Source organism: Brienomyrus brachyistius, chromosome 10 (assembly GCF_023856365.1).
Source record: "Brienomyrus brachyistius isolate T26 chromosome 10, BBRACH_0.4, whole genome shotgun sequence".
NCBI lineage: Eukaryota > Metazoa > Chordata > Actinopteri > Osteoglossiformes > Mormyridae > Brienomyrus > Brienomyrus brachyistius.
The window spans coordinates 10,756,894-10,780,912 of record NC_064542.1 but is presented as its reverse complement, the minus strand read 5'-3'; the positions used below and the strand labels follow the sequence as shown (position 1 = coordinate 10,780,912).

The following is a 24,019-nucleotide window of genomic DNA, read 5'->3' as shown; positions in this document are numbered from 1 at the left end:
GAAGAAGCTTCTGTGGTCTGATATGATATACAGAAAGTTGTATTCGCCACCGGATATTCTTACTGCTGAATATCCTTAAATTTCATACATAAATGTTTCTATTGTGACTATTTTTGTACTTACGGCACACAGTTTTATATTTCTTGGGTCCTTTGCAACAAAAATAAACAATTGAAGGTGCTATTAATGACAACACTAAGATAACTGTGGATATGCCATAGTGGTAATGTACTGTTTAAACCAATATAGTATCATTAGCAGAGCATCTATTAGAGCAGTAAATAGTAGCAAGAAGCTGTAACTGTCTCTAGGAGGGACTGTCTGATACCCAAGGACCAGACCAAGAGCTGGGCCAGTTCAGTTCTTTAGAAATAATTCTATCTATCACTTTCAATCACTTTGAATTTGTGAGATCACCGGAATCTCCCACTCTCAGACTCCGTGGTCTTTTTATATACCTATATCCATCCATCCATTTTCCAAACCACTTATCCTTCTGGGTCGCGAGGGGTCCGGAGCCTATCCCGGAAGCTATGGACACGAGGCAGTGGACAACCCAGGACGAGGGGCCAGCCCATCACAATATATACTTATATATTATAGGTTTGAGGGAGTAATATCACAATATCTCTGTAATGAATGACTGAATGAATTATAAAACAAACAAATAAAATAGTGTGTATGTGTGTGTGTGTGTGTGTGTGTGGGGGGGGGGGGTGGGTTGCATAGATCACTTTTGGGGACCAAAATGTCCCCAAAGTGCGGTAAAACCTGAAACTTCCTTACTTTTGGGGACACTTCTTCAGGTCCCCATTTGGATAACCTCAGTTATATAAAAATCTGGGAATGCAATCAAAAAACTAAAAGTACAAAAAGTCTTGTATTTGGGTTGGTTACTTATGGTTAAGGTTAGGGCTGGGTAGGGGATAAGGGTGTCGTGATTGGGATTAGGGTTTTTCCCATAGAAATGAATGGACGATCCCCATTTAGATAGGTAGGCCAACATATATGTATGTGTGTGTGTGTGTGTGTGTGTGTGTAATTAACTTAATTAGTTCCAGAAGGCTGGCTGAGTTGCGACTTAGTTGAAATTCCCCCAAAAATAATAACGTCTGTATAAATAAATTTAATCCGTTCTACACCCCCAGATGATTGCCTGTTTAAATTTATCTACCTACCTAATGATAAAAAAAATTAACAATCAATATAAAACTAATACACACGTAGAAAATATACACATACAAAAGCGATAAGCATGAAATAAATGACAATCCCACACTCCAAAGACAGAGCAGACATACATGCACCACTTTTAAGTCTCGCTATAATTTCCTTTTTAAGTTCTACAGTTACTCTCACTACTTTCCTCTTTGGTTTGCTACTATCACTGCTCACTTTCTAATGGCCATGATTACTGTATCACTAAATGTACTGTAGGTAAAGCACAAAAAAATATCACACCGAACACAGGAACACAGCTTTCACATGTCGAACTCGGTCGAGAGGCACCGTGAGACTGAGTGCGATTCATGGGCATCAGCATCCCAGCAGGTCCGTCTGCCTTTTTTCAGCTCATCAGCCGAGTCTCGATCCGTACAAGTTCTAGCAGGTCTGTTTTTTTTTTTTTGTCGTGTTCTGTGTTTTCGGTCAAGCTGCGGTTAGATTTTGTATATATGAGTCAATGTATGAATTTATGGTAGGACAGATTGCCTGCGGGTTCCCCTACGACCAAACTGGAACTAACACTTAATTTATTTTAAGAGAAACTAAACATAACTTGAATTAATTTGAATGTGATGTTGAATGTAATGGTGTCTCAGGTACATTTTACATACATAAACCGATTCAGGCTTACCCTTCTGTGTACAAAAATTTACAAATTTTAAATTTTAAATTTGCTTTGTCTAACTCTGGTACGACATTACTGACTCTGTGATAACACACAATCTCATTCCAGGTTAACTGAAGTGAATTCTACCACAATATTACTGAAGCTAATACTCAGAGACAGATTATATACCATATATATCATAGAAAAAAGCTTGATATCAATTCAGATTTTAACCACATGAAAAATGTAACCGCCTGTTACGGCAGGAAATGAACTCATTCTGAGGGTGCTTGGCTCAAGACCCATAAATGGATAAAGATTACATATAAAACAGCACAGGAACTAAATCTGAGATATTTCCTCCTTTAGAATGTCCTAACAGACACTGTAGCAGACAGTTTCTCTGTCAGTTATGTGCAACAAATAATGACCTTCACAAAAAAGTAGCTGTTTCTGATACACTGACACCCAAACCAAGGGTTATGAAGGTGCTGAAAATGCATTTTGATGTATCAAGTCACAGGAGTTTCACATGATGCAAAGAGGCACTAATGAAATATTGCACTTGTGTAATCTCATACAGGGCATTTTATGTTAAATGCAGATAGTGACATGAGCTCAAATGAGCAATTATCAGTTTCTTAGAAGATCCCATTATCCGGAATAACTTTTTAACATAAGCTTGTGTTGGTTCAGTTCTTTAGAGAAATTACTACCTATTACTTTCAATCTGCGAGATCACTGGAATCTCCCATGGCCAGACTCTGTGGTCTTCTTGCTTTATGAGTAATTTGGAGGGGTAATACCACATTATCACAAAAGAAATGAATACATGACCCTTGTACCAATTTATGGTACAACTGTATCGATATATTGTATAATTATGTCATGTGTTTAACTACTAAGGAGAGCATATTTTAGATTGTAAAGCTGAAAAAATCTAATTCGTAAAGCTAAAGAAACGGGTCGTGCACAATCTGACGAGGTGACAGATATACAACACCCAGTACAAAAAAAGGCTACGGTAATGCAAGCAGACAGACTGGTTGCATCAGCAATGCTGATTACTCCGAAGTCTAAACAAAGACACTACTCCAAGGGCCGTATTTTTTCCATTTAGTTTACTCCTCGTTATTATTGCAGGCTAGAATTAAATTCCACCTTTTAGGGGGCAACGCCTACAAAAAATGTCGATAATCAGTCATGGAACGTCACTGGAAAGTCCCATTCCAGTGAAGTCTTCTTCCCGTTGGAATCTAGCCACTTACTGCCTGAGCATCAGGGCGGAGCTAAAGTCTCACCTGACATACTGCGCCCTACCGGCTGTGTCACGGTGACTGACATATGATTCACATTAAGATCGGGCAGGATATTTCGACTGTATCAGTTTTTTACAGTGAACTTTACATTTATGAATAGTATATACATATTCACAATTTATATTTAATGTTTCACATTTCACTTAAAATAAAATATCACTGACCGGGAAAGGAATAGAGGAGACTTTTTATGCGCGCACACACACACACACACACACACACCAGCGCGCACGCACGCACACGGTATAGACGAACACAGGTGCATATGTTTCTTAGTATCTATTTTTAATTCAGCATATGATTACATTAAGTACAATTATTTAGTATATTAATTTAGTACAATTAATTACTATTGTTGTAGGCCTGTATAATTGCTATTATTATACATATTAAACCCATAAGTGTAAGTCATGCAACATTTCGTACTATTGGGTTTCCTGAAAGCTATCTTTCAAAAAGCTGACTAAATCGCAGTCAGGTATTGCCGAAATGTCGTTGCTATGGTGAGTGGAGACGCCTCGCTCGCTGCGCGCATGCTCAAAGGCAGCTGATGCAACTGCGCGCGGCTGCTATTTAAACGCTGCGGAGGGCGAGCCGCGGCACTTCACCGCCGGCTTAATGACGATCGAAACTAGGATACCGATACATAATGGTCTATACACAGGCGCTTGTCTTTGGAAAGAGTATACCTATGATGTCGGAGGAGGATAATGTAGTTCACTTTCTAAGGAGGTTTGTCGAGCAGTTTACGTCCAGTGGAAAAAAAGATACAGCTTTGTCGAAGCTTAAAGAGCGATACGAAAAGAGTAAGAACTCCGGTAAGTGTGTGTAATCTGAAGTATCAGTTCTCTCTACCTATTTAGAATGAAACCGTTTAAGATAATTACACTTGTTTCTAAGAAGATGTAGTGTTTTTGCCTTTGAGTGATTATTTCTGTAATGTAGATTTCTGAGGAGAAATTGTCCTGGCGAGTTAGTGCAGTCGTCATCAGACTACCGAATGTATGAATGGAGGAAATAAGACGAGTAATGAAATCGATTATTTCTGAAATGTTTGAAATTAACAGTAATTAGATAGGTGAGAAATGTGACTAGAATTGTCATTTGTTGCTAAATGCGACTGCCCCTTCTCTTGACAGGTATGGACTGGCTGAGCTCAGGGGCAGATGTGGAGCAGTTTGAAGAGAGCCTTCAGGTGGAGCTGATAAGGCGTATTGAGCTCTGCCTCTCTGATGCCAAGCTGTCCCGCCTGCATTGCCACCAGCTACAGCTGCCCCGGCAGCTCACGACACACGTCGCCCGGGACATCCTGCGCTGCTCTGCTGACGAGCCCTGTGGACTACGGGGGGCGATCATTCAGCTGTTCCTGGAGACCAAGGGGGCACTGCAGCCCGTGGGCGGCCTGACTCCTGATCACAGCATCACCCCCACTTTCGAGCTGTCCGTCGTGTTCAAGGCTGACGTCGAGGGCTGGCCTGCTCTGAAGCAGCTGTTCGCCACTGACAAGGCACTTCGGCTCTGTCCTGGTTACAGACTGGTCAAAAGGAAACTCTACTCCTCTGCAAGTCCTGTCATAAGAGACTTCATTTAGAGCAACATTAATTATAAATGGAATTGTTTACGCTACAAGAACACACTAATGAGCCCGTTTGTCTTGAGGGGTAGTGGGAAAGTACATTCTAAGCACCATCTTTAAGGTCTACTGTTGTGTTATATTTGAAATGTTATTTTAAATGGTGCAAACTGGTAATCTGGTCAAATCTGTGACAGCTCATGGCTAGACAATGACTACAGCCTTATTCAAAGCCAACAACCAGTCAACCTCTGGAGTTACTTGTCTTACTGTTATGTGCAATGTGTTGGGTATGTTAGTGTTACTGCCAGTCACCTGATCCAGGTGTGAGCTGTGAGTTGTGATGCGTCACGCAGTTACTAATGCTCGAGGCTGCTGGGGGTGGGGGGGGCATGCCTGGACGTCACCGTTCTAGAAACAGCTGCTGTGTGTGATGTGGCACATATTAATATGGCTCAGGGGGAGTGATTTGAATTCATTTGAATGTTTGGTTGTGCTTTGGGTTTGGAGGAAGTTGCCTGTTTTCGGTGTCCTGGCTGACTACCTGGAGACCAAAAAGTATAAATGTCAGTGCACTTTTGGGTGTCACCTGCATTTTGTGAAACCATGGAAACCTCAATGTCAGGGCAAGCTGGTCTTCCCTGTCTTTCAGTGTTATTTATTTCAGTATTGAATTCACAAATAAACGTGTTTTTGAACAAAAAAAATCCGTGCTCCTGTGTCTTTACTGACCCTGTTTTTTTTTTTTTTTTTTTTTAACAAAACGCAAAATAAATATCATTTTAAATTATATGTAAATACATTATATGTATATGTAAATATGCCAGAAATCCCCAGAAATGTAGCTGATACAGTCACAGATCAGCTTGCTGCTTATAATAAGTAAGGGTCAGATATACTGAAGTATTTCTTCATTATTAACGTTATAAAGCCAGCCGGTGGGTGTGAATCAGTCGCAGAGTCAGCAGGACTGCTGATTATGACCGGTTATGTAAGGACACGCGCTGCATCTCGCCATTGGACAGGGGCGACGTCGCGCGGAGTTGCGCCCTGTTCGCTTCCTCTTCCTGTGGGACATGGGGGCGAAAGATGCTTCTGCCAGCAGTTAGCGATTAGCTAACTGCATTTCTTATAGCTGTCATACGTGGATTTTATTAATGTATTGTTAGCCAATTATTTTACAAACTAGAAATCGCGTCATCGTCCTATTTCACGTTGCCGAGGGAAGCTTTAGCTTGAATGCTAACTAGCAGGCTAAATCACAGCATCTTTCCGTTTAATATTTATATTGTAAGTAACGGTATATTATATTGGCCGAAATTAACCATTATGCTTTTTTAAATGTAGTAGCAAAAATTTTTTTAGTACGGTGCATGCTGTTTGTATATTTGTAATTATTCGTTTGGTGTGCTGAGATGCAGCTGGAGTCCAAGGAAGGTGGATGCTGCGTATAGCCTGTAACCATTAACTTTGCTAGGTAGACAGCTAGCTACCAAGATACGCATCAAGATGGACAAAGAGGAATCTGACAGACTGATAGAAAAGGCGAAACTGTGTCTTCGATCCGGACGGAGAGCTACAGCGCTCCACTTACTGTATGAGGCTCAGAAACTGTGTCCCAGCACCCGAGCTAGAGGTAATTACACCTCACGCAATATGGGTAGAAAAATTGAGATAAAACATCGAGTCTTTATTGAATCACTCATGCAGCAGTAAGGGCTGACCAATGTTACGCATCATTTGTGCAGATTAATAGGTTATCCAAGTTCATCTGGATTTATAAACGCTAACCATAAGCAGGAAATTGACATTGCCTTCTGGAGAATTGTGAAGATCGTGATGACGTTTGATATCACATGATTGCATCTTCATTTTCCCCTTTTCTACAATTCCTGGTAACACTGAGCTGCGTTTACAGTCTCGTATTCATTTGACTAAACGAACACCGTTGATTGCATTTGAGATAAATTATTACAGAAAAGGCTACGTAATAGCCTGTAAGTACGACAGATTTAACAAGGTGAAATATTTTTCAATACTGCAGCAGTACCTAGGTAACATAATATTATTGTGAAGACAATAGAAAAAAATCCTTTACTGGCTGTAACAGGAATAGTTGATCTTAAAATATTTCTTTAAGCATCTATGGTTACAAGTCCCGTTAAGTCAACTGACGTATTTAGTTACATCTCAGCAGTGTTACGCTCGAATACGACATTTGTTTTGGTCTGAGTTATTACCAGAGAAGTGTAATGACATGCAGTCAGGAAAAATGCTAGTGTGTACGAGCATGAATTTGCATGGCCGCAATCATTGTGAGGGTTTGCATTCTATTATGTGGCATATACAGGCAAACGGGGAATTTAGCCGCGCGTCTCACTGTCCCGCAGCCCTTATTGATGCCCTGGTGAGGAACGGCAGCACGGCTGGGGACAGGAGGCACCGTGACGGCGAGAGTGACAGGGTCGGTCCGCGGCAGCCTTGCAAGGAGCGAAATGGGAGCAGCTGCGCAGGCGCAGATGCAAAGGGCTACGCGGAGGAGCAGCTGCAGGGGGTGCTGAGGTACGGGACCTAGCAAGGGGACCAGCTGTTACCCATAAGGACCTTAATGCTTGGAGTACAACCCGGGTTGGCGGTACATAAGAGCAGTGTCAACACAGTTATACAGGAATGCCATTATATGTTGCAAAATTCCTTTGTTTCACCTTTAAAGCAGTGAACCAGAGCAGAGGGTCTCTCTTTAGGGGGAAGGAGTTTATTTCCAGAGGATGTTCTCTGGTGCAGTAGATGTTGTTATGCGCAGCCTTCTCAACCTAACTTATGTGTGATACCAGCCATTTTACAGAGTCTAAGACAATAGATCGTTTTGCCAGCACTAGATCGTTTTGTTAAAATGCTGACAAATTTATCACAGCCAGAGAGGAGCCACGAGATAAAAGGGCAGAAGATAGAGACGAATGACTCAGTTCCTTGTTCATTCCTTGTGGCAGCCCGACTGCTCGGTCTTTGTTAGCTGCTTTGCATTGGACACCTTGGCTTTTGGTCTTAATAGGGAGGGAGGACGGGGTGGTTTTCTAAGTACAATTCCTGTTACGGGAGTTTACACTAGCTGGGATTTCTGTGTTACAAAGTAATACAATAGCATAATCCTACTGTATGATGTGCCCTTTTGATTCTGGTCAATTCTGGATGTGTTCTGCCTTAAAACGAGATGCAGCCTCATTGTTGTTCCTCATCATCAAACACGGTGCCTTTACTTCTAGCTCAGTTGCTCCTAGTGACTCCGTTTGGTCATGAACTCAACCTCTAACTCATTTCTTTCCATAACATCCAAAGCAATGTTGATGTGGAAAGATCTACCAATCTTGACTTCGTGATCTTCACGAAGTCAATGGAGGTTCTGATCTATGTTCACAAAAGACCGAGCTTCTGGATTTGGGATTTCCTGGATAGGAGTCATGAGGTCACTGGAAAGGGGTGTGTGGCGCTATCGATATCTCTGCAAGAGGACGAAGGTCCAAGCCTTTAGAGTCCTGGTGCTCCCTGTCTTGCTGTAAGGCTGTGAGACATGGACGCTATCCAGTGAACTGAGATGAAGACTGGACTCCTTCGGTACCGTGTCTCTTAGGAAAATCCTTGGGTACCACTGGTTTGACTTTGTGTGGAATGAGCAGTTGCTAGAGGAGTCCCGAATGAGGCACATTACCTGCATTGTGAGGGAGCATCAGTTACCGCACTACGGCCATGTGGCATAATTCCCTGAGGGTGATCCGGCTCGCAGGATCCTCATTGCTGAGGACCTGAGCGGCTGAACCAGGCGAAGGGGACGCCCACGTAACACCTGGCTGCGGCAGATGGATGGGCATTTCTGGAGGGTGGGACTGGATCACTCGTAGGCTTGGGGGGGGTCGTCAGCCAGGATCCTGGGTTGCACAGTATCATCATATGGAGGGCAATGTGTAAATGGTAAAGTCTTCTCCCAACATTTCTGCATTGCAGTGAAGACTAACATTCTGCAGACCATGACTCACGTAATCAGTGAAAAAGAGAACTTGTGACCAAACCCTATTTTTCCTCTCCAAAGAATAAAGAATTGCAGGGACTACTATGAGATCCTCGGTGTGGGAAAAGATGCCGGCGACGAGGACCTGAAGAAGGCCTACAGGAAGCTGGCGCTCCAGTTTCACCCTGATAAAAACTGTGCCCCAGGAGCAACAGATGCTTTCAAAGGTATCCCGCTCCACCGTAAATCTGAAGTCGAAGAGCATCAGAGGAGTTGCCAATTTCTCTCCTGCTAACATATCCTTCTGACGTGTGCGATTGTCATGGCCAGTCATTAGTGATGCTAGACGCATGTGACTCAACTTCCTGTTCATTCTCTCCCCCCTCTCAAGCAATTGGGAATGCGTATGCCGTGCTGTGCAACCCAGAGAAACGGAAACAGTACGACCAGTATGGTGAGAGGATGACTACCAAGTCTCCGGCCACCCACACCTCCGGCCAGGCTCACCACACCCACCGACGTAACGTCTACCGGGATTTTGAGGCAGACATATCCCCGGAAGAGCTCTTCAACATTTTTTTCGGGGGCAGATTCCCCACAGGTGCGTCTGAACACATGCCCATGTGTCTACCTGTGTTTCAGTGCACAGTCATCCTGTGGTTCAAATTCCCAAACGAACGTGAAGGTGGTTTGTTCTACCCTAGGTAACATCCACGTGTACACCAACCGCAGGGCCACCTACGGCCATTATTACAACCCTTGGCCACGACATAGGAACGAGGGGCGGGAGGAAGAGGAGGCAGAGGAGACAGACAGTAACAACCGTAGCCAGGTACACTGATAAAGCGAGTCGACTATCTTTCACAGCTGAAACATCTGTCCCTTAAGTGCAAGATGGGTGTATTTAATCCCTATGCCCTCATGGTGGCGCTGTTGTGTTTTCCCAGAACTCCTTCACTGCCTTACTGCAGCTGCTTCCCGTGCTGGTGCTCATTCTCATCTCCGTGGTAACCCAGCTGATGCATACCAGCCCCTCCTACAGCCTCTTCTACAATCCGTAAGTCAGGCGGCGGGACGGTGGTGCAGAACCGCACGCTGCGGGCCGTGTTCCTGCTGCACTCGCACTACCGAACCAGCAGCGAGACGGAGATTTCAGATGTCCAGGAGGCACTATTAACATAATGCGGCAGAATGGAGCTGAGGTTCATCAAGATAATACCATGCCTTTAGCTAGCGCGGTAGCTCGACCCAATCAGACGCGTTGGAGAGTGTCAGAAGTTCTGCACACGCTCCTGTTGACCTCAGCACTCTGTTTTTCCCTGCCCCTTCAGACAGAGAACCTTTCCCCACGGGTAGAAAAAAATGTCCATTTTGCAGAACCAAAGACAGCTGGGAACATCACTGCAGCTGCTATGTGAATCTTTCTGGAGCTTTCTGAAAAGGAAGCAGAGCGAAAGTTAAAAAGAAATAATAAAAATAAACCGGAAGGCATCTATAAAGGTGTGGGAAAATAAACGTTCACATCTGTCGATGTGTAGGTGCGGGATGGATCATGGGATTAAGATCGAGCTTATTGCCCCATTTCTCCTAAAAATAAACTTTTATTTGAAACAACAGTTAGGCCTTAGGGTGTAAATGTTGATAATTCAGTTTTAGTGGAGATAAAAACTGTTATGGAAGATTGGATGGTGTGTCGACTTTCTCAGTAATGGAGACGCTCCAACTTAACTAATCCTGCTGTCCTTTTATCTATGTGACACGTGTAGCCTGTTGTTATGGATACGGTCTGAGCACCGGAGCTGCTGCCTGTCTCTGCCGTGTGAGACCCAGGCTCTGTTCCACCCCACAGGTCTCTGGGCCTGGTGGTCTCCAGGGAGACGCAGCACCTGGGCGCGCCCTACTACGTGAGCCAGGGTTTCCAGAAAGAGTACAAGGGGGTCTCGCTTTGGGAGCTGGAGAAATCCATCGAGAGCAGCTATATGGAGCTCCTGCAGAGCAGCTGCGTGAAAGAGAAGCAGCAGAGTACGTCCCATGCCCTTTTCACAGCCGCCACCACTCTTGATCCCGCCCATTCTGTCGCTCTGTGGCTGCCTATTGGCTACCAGCTAGCCTTGGGGTTACATGTGGCCTTATTAAAATAGGAATCTGCCTCATCTGCTGAGCTCAGCACAGATTACTGGAGCACGCTAAAAATGTAGTGCGGTAAGAAAATACATTCATGGGGTGTGACCAGAGGACCTGATTGAGAACCACTAGCTTAGCCGAAGTACTCATAGGGCTGCATGTCTCGGCAGAGTAATTCAGGTTGGGTACCTTTCCCAAGGTCTGAAATGGACTTCATTTGTGTCACCCTTGTGGTTACCAGCCCATGACTTGAAGCCCCACACCAACGGCTGCAACGTGATTCTACAGGCGGGACTGATAAGTTCAGCACCAGCCAGCGGAGGCGTTACGATATGCGGCTGTACGACACGCGTCCGTCTGAGATTGTGGCGGGGCGAGTGCCCAGTGGGTGATAACGTGTCTTCGCTCTGCACAGAGTCCGACTTGGCCAATCTGGGCCTCCTGTATCACGATGAGCGGCTGAAGCAGAAGGCGGACTCCATGAAGTTGGACGACTGTGAGAAGCTGCAGCGCCTGGTGGTACGGGCGAGGGGCGAGTGAAGCAGGCAGGGCGGGGTACCCCCATCCCCCCTGTCATCCCTGCCGTTTATTTATACGTACTTCATTTGGTCGTACTTTCGCACTTAGAATGCTGGTTTACGGTTACGTGTTCATCTTTATTTATTTACATCGGGTGCCATTTGCACCGGCTTTCTGAGCTGGTGCTCTTACTTAAAGTTTCACTGGGGTCTAAAGCACATGAGAAAATCGCAGTAAAGTGTACTGTCATTTCCTTACATTAAGGGAAGCGGTATCTCTTACACCTGTTCATGCCTATTTAGTTGCACAAACGTAAGGGTGTATAGGTTTAGCTATTTAGAAACGGCAGGGAGATACGCCCAATTCAGGTCAGGGAGGATGTGAGAGGTCTTGTATGAAAGGTTTGGTTTGTAGCTTTGTGTATAAAAGACTGAGACATGACAGCTTTTGGGGAAGAACTAGGGGAGACACGGATACATGCAAACTAAACACTAAGCTGAAATGAATCAGCATAAAAGGAATTCTCCTCTCCCAGGGAAGCAGCTCGCTCAGTTGTCTAGGGTAGGATGAGATGGCAGTAACACCTCGCTGCGTGTGGTCGCGGGCCTATGACATTGCAGTCACATGACAGCGACTGACAGCTTTACCATGTCAGCGGTTATCTTCCGGTTTTTACGAAATACTCCAGCTGTTTCCTCTTTTTCACCTAATTTTTATCTGAAGAGGCAATTTTGGTAACAGTATTTTGCAGAGCAGTTTGCCTCGCCTCAAAGCAGCTGTGGAGGAATGAAGAGATATGTCTGACAAATCAGTGTTAAGTTTCGCTTTGGTTGCTTTTAACTACGGCTTTAGCTACACAAGCAGAAGTCCGGTCCCTTTATTTAAAACACACTGATACTCTGTAGCCATGGTACTGATTAATTGCTTAGTGCTGTTTGAGTAAAACATCCTACCATGGAGTGTTTTGTGTCATTTTTTTCCTCTCCTTTAGGCTTGGTAATCATCTCAGCAGATGAATCTTTTTGCGTTCTCCTCACTCAGAGGAGATTTGGTGATATTTCCGTTTCACATCTCAGAAGTCCCCTCGGGTCACCTTTTTGCTTTCGCATTCCAGATAAATGGTGGTTTTGCACAGAGGCATAAAGTGAAGTGCATTCAGGTAAAGAAGCAGAACACGCGGCGTGCACAGTAAGCAACAAAACCAGCGACAGCAATGTGTGTAAATGACACTCAATAAAAACAGAAAACATTTGCTAAACTAGTGATCTCACTATACAGGTCTGGGCTTCCTTCCTCACAGTGGGCTCCCGAGTCCTGGTCTGCTTGAAGGGCACCTGAACATTCAGCACCAACATCAAATATGTCCAGAGTAAGGCCCAGAATTTTAAAAGAGGACCTACAAGGATTAGTGAACACCTACATTCCTCACAACCTCAGACCCTACAGTGGCAAGAAAGTTTATGTGAAGCCTTTGCAATTACCTGGTTTTCTGCATTAATTGCTCGCAAAACGTAATATGGGGTGGGATCCACAAAGCAAGATTTCTCGAAGGCAAACACGATCCGTTTTACCTAATGACATTGTACGGAATCTGCCCCCTAATTTTTCATCACTAAACATTCACTATATATTGGAAAAGGTGAATCTGTTGGCTAATGGTTACACTAAAACAGGATCAGCGGTCGGCCTGGACTGAAATGAGATTCACAAGAAGCAAGATGATTCGCCTCAATGGTTCACTGGGATGATCACAGTGCCTCTAACTAGGGGGGGGGGCTATGTTCGTGTCACTTGGACCTTAGTACCAGGAAAGCAGAAGTAAAGATGTGACGATGCACGGTGGGTTTGAATACTGTGCTATGTCAGTCACTGTCAGGGGTTATCCAGTAGTAAATCAGTGACCAACAGAGGATGTGAGAAGCCAAAAAAAAAAAAAACAAGCTAATCCCTGTATTGGTTTCAAATCCTTATTCTTACACATACTCATTAATCCTGATACACTGCCAGTCACCCCCATCCCCTTTGAGATCACAGCACCCATACCTCTTAAAAAATGAGGAAGAGTGATGCAAGAGTGCACAAACCCAAAGGCATCCCCACAGAGGGAGGAACTTTACCTAAAGTGTCCAGGACAGAAACAAAAGGCAGTCTGCTTTTTTTTTTTTATTATTAAACCGTATACATTTAAAAACTATATACACAGCTCTGTACAAATATGCTTACACAATGTCACACTGCACCTAACCTGAAGGGAAAACAACAGGACTCCACAAACTGCATTTTCACTCCTAGATTATGTCACATTCCTTCTTTATCCAAAGATACAACGGTACATTCAGAAAAATGGCAAAAGAGCGCTATAAATAAAAGCTACCATAGACAAAGCTTGTATTTGCGATTTTGGTAGGTCAGTTTGGCCAATCATCTCTCTATGTTCCACTTGTAGCCTTAGAGCAAGCTGCACCCCTCATTTCTTCATCTTGAGGTCAGCTTCAATAGCACAGCGGCGCCCCCTGGTGCCTCCGTCCTGCAGAGGTGCGAGATCAAAATAGTCCACGTCCATCCAATCATGGGTACATTTCCCAAAAGCATAACGACGTTAACTTATATAGTTATAAAGGTGCAAGTGAATGGTTCCAACTGTGCAAGTTGGTAATGGGAGATTTTGGGAAATGTGCCCCAAAATAAACAGCAATTCGGACACCAAAGGTGACACAGACTGAAACAGGAAAGTGTTCGAGGGGCTAGAGGGCGCTCAGTGTAGGCAAGCACTGAGCCTCACATAGGGACACCACACACACAGCCCCGCCTGTGCTTCCCCTACGGCTCCCTGCGTCCCACCACGTCCCTGTGCACCTGTATCCAACCCCCCCACTCCCACGCAACCTCCACTGAAGCTGCCGCACCAGCCGCCTTATCTGCAGGGACGGTGTACAGGCTAGAGCAGTGCAGAGAAGGGGGGGAAAGACAGGGGGTCACGCACAAGTTCACACAGCACTGGGGCTTCGGTGGAGGGGGGTTGAGAAGAGATAGCCGATGTGTACGGGGAGAGCCTGGGGTTTGAGAGTCTTCCACAGCGCATCCTAACGGCCGCCGCTAAACTAACTACAGCCTACTAGCTGAGGGCGTCAGTCTGCAGGGCAAAGCAACCCGGCGAGGAAGTGAGGACGCCTGTGTGCGGAAAGGCGCCCGGCAGATTGTTAGGGAGCAGTACACGGAGTGCAGGCCCTGTACACACTGAGCTCCACATTGGTACTTACAAAGAGAGAGAGAAGGAAAGCAGGAGAGGCCATGGGGACACTGTCCTGGGAGAGGACAAAGGACAAAGTGAGAAGGGGACATTAAATAGGCAGAGAGAAACGGCGCACGCAAGCACACAAACAGCAGGGCGGCGACACATGCAGCTGAGAGGAGACACTGCAGCGAGAAGGCGGAACACGCAGCTCATGCACATGCAGCACACACGCATGCAGACGTAGATCAACGCCATGCTGGACGGACATTCAGGTGTTTTATCTGCGGGCTGAATCAGCTCATTCTGTCAGTTAAATCTGCATGCTGCTGCTTGTTAGGTACATTTGCTTATAAGAGGGCAGACATAAGATTAATCGGCCTGAATTTAACTTGGAGTACCTACAATGGGTGATTCAGCCTGAATGTGAATCGGCTACACATCACGTCCCGTGAGCTTTATCCCTGGCCAGCATCCTGACAAAGCACTTTTCATGGCGGAGGGGCTACTACTGTGCAATTTTCACTCATTTAAAGGGAACTCAAAAAGGAAGGTGAATCACAAGGTGATAATGTTTCAGTAATAAGGCTCACAGCTCCTTTCGGGGCATAACAGGTGTTTTTTTTAATCTGCTGGGCTTGAGAAGCAGAGAGCGAGCTGATGAAGATAAAACAGTTTGTCCATTTCGGAAAGACAGAGCACAGTAACCGAGCTACGAAAGCCAAGTGTGTCACATCATGCAGAGATTTAACAAGTGCATGCGGAGGGCGGCTGCGTACACATGGGAATCCCGCCCCCCCCCCCCCCAACTAACTCACTGGCCCCACCCCTCAGAGACAAACTCCTATGAGGCTCCATCACCCCTCCACCCTGCCCCCAGGGCCCAGCGGGAGTCCCAGGCCTCAAGGGCTACTGGGGGTGTCGGTTTCCACTCACTCTCACCTCCAGTGTTCGAATTGCGTCAGAGTTCTTGGGGGGTGTGAGGGCCCTGGTGAACTGGGGTGGGCTGTGTGATGGTGAAAGTTCTCTTATACGCCCCACCCCCCAGATCCCCCTCAGTTTGATCACTGCTTACCTCCTTAGAATTCCACAGAGGTAGTCACTGGCACAGGAAGTGACCTAACTGAACAGTGATATTAAGACCACCTCACCTTGTCGGAGGAGTCCTGCCGCCTTGCCGCCTCGCGCCCCCGCAGGCTCTTGGCGCTGATGCCCGATTCGGACGTCTGCATGATGAGCTGTGTGGCCAGGAACTGCTGGATCTGCTCCAGCACGTCGCGCTGCATCTCCAGCGCCATGTGGTAGACGTCGTGGTCGGAGCTGTTGTACATGACGGCGTTCTGGAACATCAGCATGATGTCGCGCTGGAACTCGGCCGTGGTGCGTATGAGCCCCGCCTCGATGTTCTTCTTGATCACCGATAGGTCCATGGGCCTGGGGGGTGGCGTAGCCACAGGCAGGGGGATGAACCCTGCCCTTGACCCAAACGGGTCCTACCTCTGCCGATGACTCTAGGACTTACCTGTGCACGATGCTATGGTATCCAGGAGCGATGTCATCGGACACGGGCTGCAGGAACACGCTGGCGTATCTAGAGGGAGAGATTAAAGTAACCAGCGGCCAACAGCGAAACATATCCATCCGTCCACAGCAGTGTCTCCCAATTCGGTCCTCGTCTGCCAATAACCTCCACGTCGTTTGTCCCGCTTATGTTCTTTGACGTACTGGTAAGCACTCTCACAATCTGGGCTATGTACACCATCTACACTAGTGTTTCCCAAGAAACACCAGTATACAGAAAAGTGCCGCTCCTGGTGATACAGGGGGATGGGGGGGGGGTCAGGACAAATATCAGCCCTATCAAAAAAAGGTTTGAATACCACTGGTCTACAGTCAGTCCTGAAGCTCTATACATGCCCATCTGGTGGTGACTGTTGCCATGACACCCACAGCAGCCCAGGTGCCGACCTGTGATTGGCCGCCGCCCTCCACACTAGCATGATGGCCTTCTTCCAGATCTTCTGTGCCTGCAGGGCCTCCTGGTCCTCACTGCACACGGAGCTGCTCGGGGAATGAGACGGACGGACAGGCTTCAGCGGCTGGGAGTCCGCGGGGCCTCGCCATCACAGAGCGCCGCATCCGCCACGAACGCCACCACTCACGAGACTCACAACTGGGAAGAGGCGGGGCTACTGGGCACCGAATCGGCCGTGGTGTAGCGGTGCAGCGAGGAGGCGTTCAGGCTGTACCCGTCCTCGCTCTCGCTGGCAGCGGGCTCCAGCTCTGACAGGTAGGCCCCCTCGCCGTCCCCATCATGCTCGCCGCGCTCCTTCAGCTCCGACACACTGCCCTCCTCGCCGTCGCTGCCAGCCTCCTCCTCCTTCACCTCCTGCTATGAGAGGGAGGCAAAGCCAGACAAAGGAGGAGTGGTTGACAAACACTGCCTGCTCTGCGGCTTCCTGGCTCATAGAGGGAGCCTGCGGGGGACGCAGGGTGGGGAAGGGCGTTACCTTGCACTCCTTGCCAGACCCTGAGCTGTCGTCACACCCTGAGAGACATAAAACACAAAAATAAACCGGCGACAGCAGAGGGGGGTCTTGAAGACAACCGTTTTGGTCTTGCTGATACGCACCTATGTAGGGGCCCTCTGCCGCAGGCCACTCCTCAGCCTCACACTTAATAGAAGGGCTCGGGGTGGCCTGCTCCCGCCCCCCATCCTCCTCGGCCACAGGTTCGGCCTCCTGCTCCTCGGGCTGGGCCCCCCGGTCCATGTCCTGCCCACTAGCGGAGACCTGGCTCTGTGTGCACTCACGGTTAGCGGGCGGGGAGGGGGGCGCGGACACCAGCGCAGGGTGAGGCGGGGAATCAGGCATGGAGTCTTCCATTGGCACGTCCTCCAAGAGCCCCGACTCGGCTTCTGGCTCTGCCTCTACACCCCTGTATACCGGCGAGGGCTCTGTAGCCGAGACGACAGGGCTCTGGGGAGTGCTGTGGGTCGACTCGATTGGCTTGAAGGCCCCTGGCTCCCAGGGGCCCGACAGCGTGTGGCCCCCACCAGCCTCTTCACACAGGCAGAGGGCTGCCTCAACCGCAGCGTCGTCAAGCACCTCTGAGGAGTCGTCCACCTGGGGGGGGAGGGGGCGGTTAGCGTTTATCATCATCATTACCACCATCATCATCGTTGTCCTTGTAGTCAACAATGGAGGAGGAAGAGCCCTCATTCCATGGATTCACCTTCTCCTCGATAATGGCAATGATGTCCCCCACTGTCTCCAGGTCCAACTCCTCCCCCATGTAGGAGACAGCCACCAGATCCTCCTCAGCGATCTCCACCTTCTCTTCTTGCAAGGGACTCTCAGGGACCCCCACCTCCATGGCCCCGTTCACTCCTGTGCACACTGAAGTTAAGCCAGGCACATCACAGTGATGCCCAAACAACACTTCATGAACCATTTGCTGTATTTTTTGACCCCACTAGGTGGCGCCCTTGATTTGCTTTGGGGCATGCTTTGAGCCCTTTTTTTGAACAGAGAGCACCATCTATTGGGGTCAGGAAATACAGCAAAAGGCTCATGTTAAGTTCAGCTCTGCAGACTGCTATCGCGTAGGGGAAGGTACCTGAGTCGAGCACAGCGGGGTTTTCAGGTGTGGGAGTCTCTGTGACAGAAGGGCCAGCGCCAGGGACTTCTGTGACAGGCACCAGGTCTGGGGTGACAGCAGGGGAGTGGGGGGGAGGACCCACCTCCAGCAGATGGGACAGCATGGGAGCACCTGGGGACGACCAAGCCAGAGCTCACTGCAAGCAGGCGGCACGGCAACCACTGCAGCCGCATTAACAGCCCGGATTCCCTGCAGAACTGCTTAACTGCGACTGTGCAGACCCCAGCCTAAGCGGACCGGGAGCCGGTGACCTTCAAGGGAGCTTGTGGGAGGGGCTTATCTGCAGTCAATGGCTGAGCATGACAGAGACGTGTCACTCTAAAATCGCATGATTAGCGCACGGCAGGTGCCGCCTGTCAAATTCAGGCTGGCACAGCTGTAGCAGCGGCCCAGCCATCGCTCATCATCTAAAGCTGCTTGTGCTAACTGTCAGATCCTTAACTTACAGCAGATGTTTGCCGAAAGAAAAGCATCAGTGAGTGACATGAGTGTCTTACCGGCTGAGGCTTGTGGCACCGGCACGATGGACGCTACAAACTGAGGATCGGACCTCTGCGCTCCGTTACCCAGACCCTGGGCTGCTTCTCCTTCTGCTACCTGGATGATCAGCCCCAAACCATTTCAGTGACAGAGTGCAGACAGGTGTCCAGCATCTCCCCTCTCTATAACAAACCCCGCCCGCATTTCCGAGCCCCCTCCCCCACTGCGAGACTCCTTCCCCTTTCCATACCAGGCGGGCGCTGGCAGAGAGTAGGCTGCCCTTCTTCAGGAGCTCTGACAGCAGAGGGGAGGGTGGGGGTGTGGCCTTCTGAGGGATGAGTTTCTTCTGTGGGGAGTCTTCCGGTATACCCCCCAGAGTGGCCTCCGTGTTTCCCTGCCCCGCTACCTCCGGTAGTGGCGCAAAGACAGCTGCCCCAGGGCACTAGAGGGAGAGGCAGGAGAGAGACGGAGAGGCAGGAGAGAGACAGAGAACAGGAGCAACAGATGAAAGGACGGTCGCTTCCATTATCATTATCAAAAATCTTGAAGTGCAGAGTGGAGAATGAAAATGGCAAATTTAATTTAAATACGTCAGTATTCCACTGTATTATTGTAAATAATTCTCAATAAATAAGTGATGTGACATACATTTACAAATTCAAACCACCACTAGTTAATATTTAAAGCTGCTATTAAATATTCAAATATGATTTTATTTCTAATACTTTTTAAATGGAATTATTTACATCTTTTTCGACTGATTTTAAAGACAAGCATGGGAAGCCGGGACAGCAGACATCAGTTATCTATTATGCTGTACAGGAAATACATTGAATAATGAATAAAAAAGCAGGAGAGATTGTGTGGGGGGGGCAATGAGAGACAGAGACTCACACTAGGTGCGCTGCTGGCTTCTTCGGGGATGGGCTGGACCGGGTCCGCTGGTGGACACTCTACACCCGGGGAGCGCACTGTCAAACTGGGGGCTCGCTTAGGGGTGATCTTCGCTGCCTGCCGGACTGGGAAAGTGAAGGTGGGGGCGGCGATGATCATGTAATTAAAGAACCCAAAGCCTCATAACGTCCTTTTAAAAGGGCTGATAGAGGGACAAAATATGCCCCTACCCTGATAAGCAGCATCTGTGGCCTTCCTCTTTAGCTCAGCCTCTTCCTCATCCTGTTTCCTCTTCCTGCCAAAGAAATCAAAAAGACAATAAACCCCACCACACACACACACACACACACACACACACACACACACACACACACAGAGATAACTCAAGGTAGCACAACATCAGCCGATGTCAGATTTGTGCTTCAAACCCACAGCCACACAGACTGAAAGAAGCAGATGGTTAAATCTTACTGAACAATCTCGCCCCAGAGCTCGTCAAGCTTGGCATCCAGATGTCCAGCCTGGATCATCTCTGCTTCTTTCTTCAGCTTCCTGTAAATGTGGGGTAACATTGTCTATGCTCTCACAATTGATTAGTGATAAAACCACATGACCGTCTTTATTCTCCTCATCCAATCCTCTAAGACGAACATGAAAACATGCGGTACATTCCGCAATTAAACAGAAGCCATTAAAAAGCTACACACAGTACTCTGGCCACAGTTGGCAGATCTCATTCTTTTCTCACTTAAATATACAGTTAACTATTCACCCTCAAACAAATGTCCTTCATTCCAGTTCGACAGAAAACATTTTTAAAAACCACACTTTGCTTTCATTTTTTTGTGCGGCTTTAAGAAACCGCACCCACAGAGGGGGAGGAGCCAGATCGCCGGCTCCGTACCTGTATCTCTCCTGCGTGTCCTTCAGGAGTCTTTTCAGCTCCTCGATCCTCTCCGCTGTCAACCGACGCACGATCACGTCTTCCACCGTCTCCACCACCTCTCCTTTCTCCCCGCGTTTCCGCCTAACGTCAAGCACCACAGAACGAGTGTCACTGGTGGCTCCCGCTCCCCAACATAAGTCATGAACCAATGGTGCCGACCGCACTGCCTCCTCCAAACCCACTTGCTGTCCCACCACAGACGAGGAGGTCTGGACACAATGTGACAAACACACCTCCCCAAGCATGCATTCATCGTCTTTCTCATGGGAAAAGTAAACCACACGCTCCAATGCCATGAAAAAAGACCACCTCTACTCACTTTGGAGCCTCTGTCGTCTCCAGCAGCTCGGAATACTGGGAGGCACAGTGCTAAGGGAGTCAGAGAACGGTTAGTCACTGAACAGTCATGACATATGTCATAGCCATATATAAAACACTCCCGTGCAGTAGAATGTTATGCCAGTGGTTTCTGAGTGTGTACCTTCTGGGAGAACCAGTCAGGTGGTCTTCCTGGTTCTGAAAAAGGCTTGATGGCTCTGCTGACAGACACCCTATGGAAAAAACAGGGAAGACTGCACTTCAACGGTCTAAATAAAACATCCAGAGACAACAGTAGCCTTTCGAAAAGCAAAGGACTGAAATATTCAGACAAATACAAATGTGAGGAGGCAAAAATGCTGAACAAGTTAAGAAAAAGTGTGGTTTCTGTATGATACGAACACAGAACGCTGTCATGTCTTTTACCAGTTCTGGTCTCCGCTCCTCATGACAGAGGATGCCAAGCACAGCTTCTCTCGTACAGACCATGGCTCTGTCGGACCCACTGCTAACAATTTGTGCTCTGCAGAAATAAAACCAAAGAAACACGCTATAAAGATGGCGAAAACTAGGGAGGGAAGGCAATAAAGAGAGTAACGAGCAGTAGATAACGAAGATGTGTTAGGTAAGAACATACAGCAAATAACCTGAAAATTATTTAGAATATGCTCAACAAATTGATATAATTCGTTAAATTTGGGGGTAAAAATAGTGGCACATGAACTTCAGAAACGACTATGTAGGAGTTTAGATGCAGCTAGATATGCAAATGTTGTATTTTTAACCAACAGTACCACACTAATAATTAAATTGTTTAATGTATTAGCAGTACAATAGAGCTAACAAGCTAGCTAGTTAGCCAAACACTACAAGTAATGTCTATGCTTTTACGTTTGATTGTTTTTTATTAGCTATAAGATGGATTCCGTAACTAAACAGCAAGTGAATAGCATGGTGAATATAATACAAATTTAATTCGTATTTAGTTGCCTTTTTAGTTAAAATAAAATGAATGTATGAATGTAATTTAGCCGAATTAGGATGTTACTCACTTCCCACTCCGCTCGCCATTTTGTTTTGAATGAACCAACTTCCGGTGACCTGCTTATGTACATCCGGAACCCAGTAGTGTTCTGAAAACTAGAAACCCATCGACAGACGATTTTGTCGAGATGGGGGATTAGCTCAAATGGTAGAGCGCTCGCTTAGCATGCGAGAGGTAGCGGGATCGATGCCCGCATCCTCCACAGACAGTTTTCATGCAGACTACTATTTTATTTTTTTTTTACTGCGAAAGTCAATGATATAGCTTTGTTTTGCTTCCATCACTTACCAATCAGCTCACAGTCCTTCTTCCGTTTCTCACCGTGCCAGCAAAATTTGTAGATGACTTACTGTTTCTATGTTATTATCTGGATAATGATCTTTAATTTATGTGATTTGGCTGTCCTAATACTACTTATTATTGATATTTATAATCAACCGAATGTTGCCTGGGATCGATGCCCACATCCTCCAAAATGTATTTCTTGGAAACTACTTTAAACTGTTAATGTATTTGTACATCGTGCACTTTTATGAAATATAGAATATGGAGCACATTTCACACATTAATTACTGCCTGATTAATTAGTAGATATTAATTTAAGCAAGAAACATTAAAATACACTGCAAACTACTAAATACTATATATAAATTCACATAATACTATATATACACAGTGCATTATAGTAAAAATCTATAGTATTATGAGAATTTAAAGAAACTCGAATATAGGTCGCAAGCAAAATAAACTGGGGACTAGGAGATATGCGAATGTACTTTCACTATTAGCCACATAATACTGCGCTTTTCATGAGCAACACAAACAAATTCTCTACACCCCACGCTTAAACCCCTGATTTAGGCAAACACAGTGCCATATGTATTTTGAAATCTGCGCTACCGGTATAGAGTGGGTGAACATAGCATTACATTTCCGTAATGTTAATTGGTGTCTGATCGTTTTCCATATATTCCATTCATCTGCAATAAAATGAAAAAAGAAAGATAATCTCTTTCCACCTTCAGTTACGGTTTAACAAAAGCCACAGGAAAACCCGCTGCTTCATTGAGAGGACAATTATAGCGTATAGGGGAGCCGCTGTGTGCCTGAGAAATAAATCCACTCCACACAATGAGACAGTAACACCACTGTCAGTCGTGCGGTCCTTCACAATCTGACCATAAAAAGGTCTAATAGAGGGGAATCTTGTGTAGACTTCTGCACTAATGCAGGGCTGCGGTAAAGGGGAGTTTATAATAATACTTACCACATAAATATGGTTGGAGTGTTAAACGAGAAATTAATAAAATCTGATTTGGGGACTCGAAATCTATATAAAATCTAACGATTTCTTCTAAACCCGCTGTTCAAGGTAAACCGCAAAAATGTCTCCCTATTGGCCTTGTTGTGGTTTCTAAACTGCAGCCAAGTCAATAACGGACCAATTGGCCCTGTATTATTGTGAATACGAATGAAGGCTTGTAAAACATTACTGAAACAGGCTTGGTATTGTGCACTATTCAACTATAAAGTCTAAAATGTTATGACAGGATTGCTATAATTTCACATTATTCAATGCGCACGGAATTGACTATTGGTTAGGCATTCAAATAAAAAATCTGAACGTTTTCAACCTTTTTTCCACAAAAAAAAAATAAATACAAATCAATCAAATGAAAAATGTACGTAGGGTATCAAAATGCACATTTTATAGCCTTAGTTGTAACAATGTCAGTCGTTGCAATAATATCCGTCCATCCACCCATTTTTGCAAACCGCTTATCCTACAGGGTCGCGGGGATTACAATAATATATACTTTAATATTTAAAGGTATGACTACTCCAGATTTAAGCAATTGAAACGTTATCCATTTTAAGTATGCAAAACAGGTTTTCAATGACAAAAAAACAGTATATATACGACAGAACTGGGAGTTATTTAAGAAAAGAAAAAGAATATGCCTTAGGAATACGGACTGTGCCGCATGCCTATGGTTACGTTTTTTATGAAAACACGCTCCTATTCATTGACTCGGGACCTTCCGTTACTGTTGTAACGACATACTAAGGACTCT

The 24,019-nt window shown here is 46.3% G+C and overlaps 3 protein-coding genes and 1 non-coding gene across 14 annotated transcripts; 3 read left to right on the top strand and 1 right to left on the bottom strand.

Moving 5' to 3' along the window:
• The first annotated feature begins 3,743 nt into the window (after positions 1 to 3,743).
• On the top strand, positions 3,744 to 5,430 carry si:ch211-39i2.2 (DNA damage-inducible transcript 4-like protein-like). Its single transcript, XM_049028149.1, has 2 exons — positions 3,744 to 3,968; positions 4,290 to 5,430. The coding sequence occupies exons 1-2, from the start codon at positions 3,800 to 3,802 to the stop codon at positions 4,739 to 4,741; spliced, it is 621 nt and encodes a 206-aa protein (XP_048884106.1). The 5' UTR covers positions 3,744 to 3,799; the 3' UTR covers positions 4,742 to 5,430.
• An 87-nt stretch (positions 5,431 to 5,517) lies between these two features.
• Positions 5,518 to 12,329, top strand: LOC125750392 (dnaJ homolog subfamily C member 18-like). Of its 4 annotated transcripts, none has more exons than XM_049028148.1 (9): positions 5,518 to 6,013; positions 6,205 to 6,359; positions 7,074 to 7,285; positions 8,808 to 8,953; positions 9,118 to 9,327; positions 9,431 to 9,558; positions 9,674 to 9,783; positions 10,576 to 10,748; positions 11,266 to 12,329. In XM_049028148.1, exons 2-9 carry the CDS (start codon positions 6,321 to 6,323, stop codon positions 11,388 to 11,390), a joined length of 1,143 nt encoding a protein of 380 aa, XP_048884105.1. In that variant the 5' UTR covers positions 5,518 to 6,013; positions 6,205 to 6,320; the 3' UTR covers positions 11,391 to 12,329. The 4 variants fall into 4 exon arrangements, with proteins under 4 accessions (XP_048884105.1, XP_048884103.1, XP_048884102.1 ...); XM_049028146.1 differs by having other exon boundaries at positions 6,201 to 6,359; XM_049028145.1 differs by having other exon boundaries at positions 5,523 to 6,013; positions 7,114 to 7,285.
• A 1,175-nt stretch (positions 12,330 to 13,504) lies between these two features.
• Positions 13,505 to 21,999, bottom strand: brd8b (bromodomain containing 8b). Of its 8 annotated transcripts, none has more exons than XM_049028140.1 (20): positions 21,952 to 21,999; positions 21,326 to 21,422; positions 21,063 to 21,132; positions 20,901 to 20,950; positions 20,540 to 20,662; positions 20,107 to 20,187; positions 19,866 to 19,930; positions 19,636 to 19,760; positions 18,992 to 19,183; positions 18,759 to 18,858; positions 18,220 to 18,372; positions 17,836 to 17,999; positions 17,234 to 17,726; positions 17,112 to 17,149; positions 16,773 to 16,993; positions 16,570 to 16,662; positions 16,124 to 16,192; positions 15,753 to 16,035; positions 14,630 to 14,674; positions 13,506 to 13,896 (listed from the first exon to the last, which is right to left on the bottom strand). In XM_049028140.1, the coding sequence occupies exons 1-20, from the start codon at positions 21,968 to 21,970 to the stop codon at positions 13,837 to 13,839; spliced, it is 2,541 nt and encodes an 846-aa protein (XP_048884097.1). In that variant the 5' UTR covers positions 21,971 to 21,999; the 3' UTR covers positions 13,506 to 13,836. The 8 variants fall into 8 exon arrangements, 7 of the variants coding, with proteins under 7 accessions (XP_048884094.1, XP_048884095.1, XP_048884097.1 ...); XM_049028141.1 differs by having other exon boundaries at positions 16,773 to 16,990; XM_049028137.1 differs by having other exon boundaries at positions 13,505 to 13,896; positions 16,773 to 16,990; positions 17,112 to 17,726.
• A 74-nt stretch (positions 22,000 to 22,073) lies between these two features.
• Positions 22,074 to 22,146, top strand: trnaa-agc (transfer RNA alanine (anticodon AGC)). The gene has a single exon. It is a non-coding gene; the product is annotated as a tRNA-Ala (tRNA).
• The last annotated feature ends 1,873 nt before the right edge of the window (positions 22,147 to 24,019 follow it).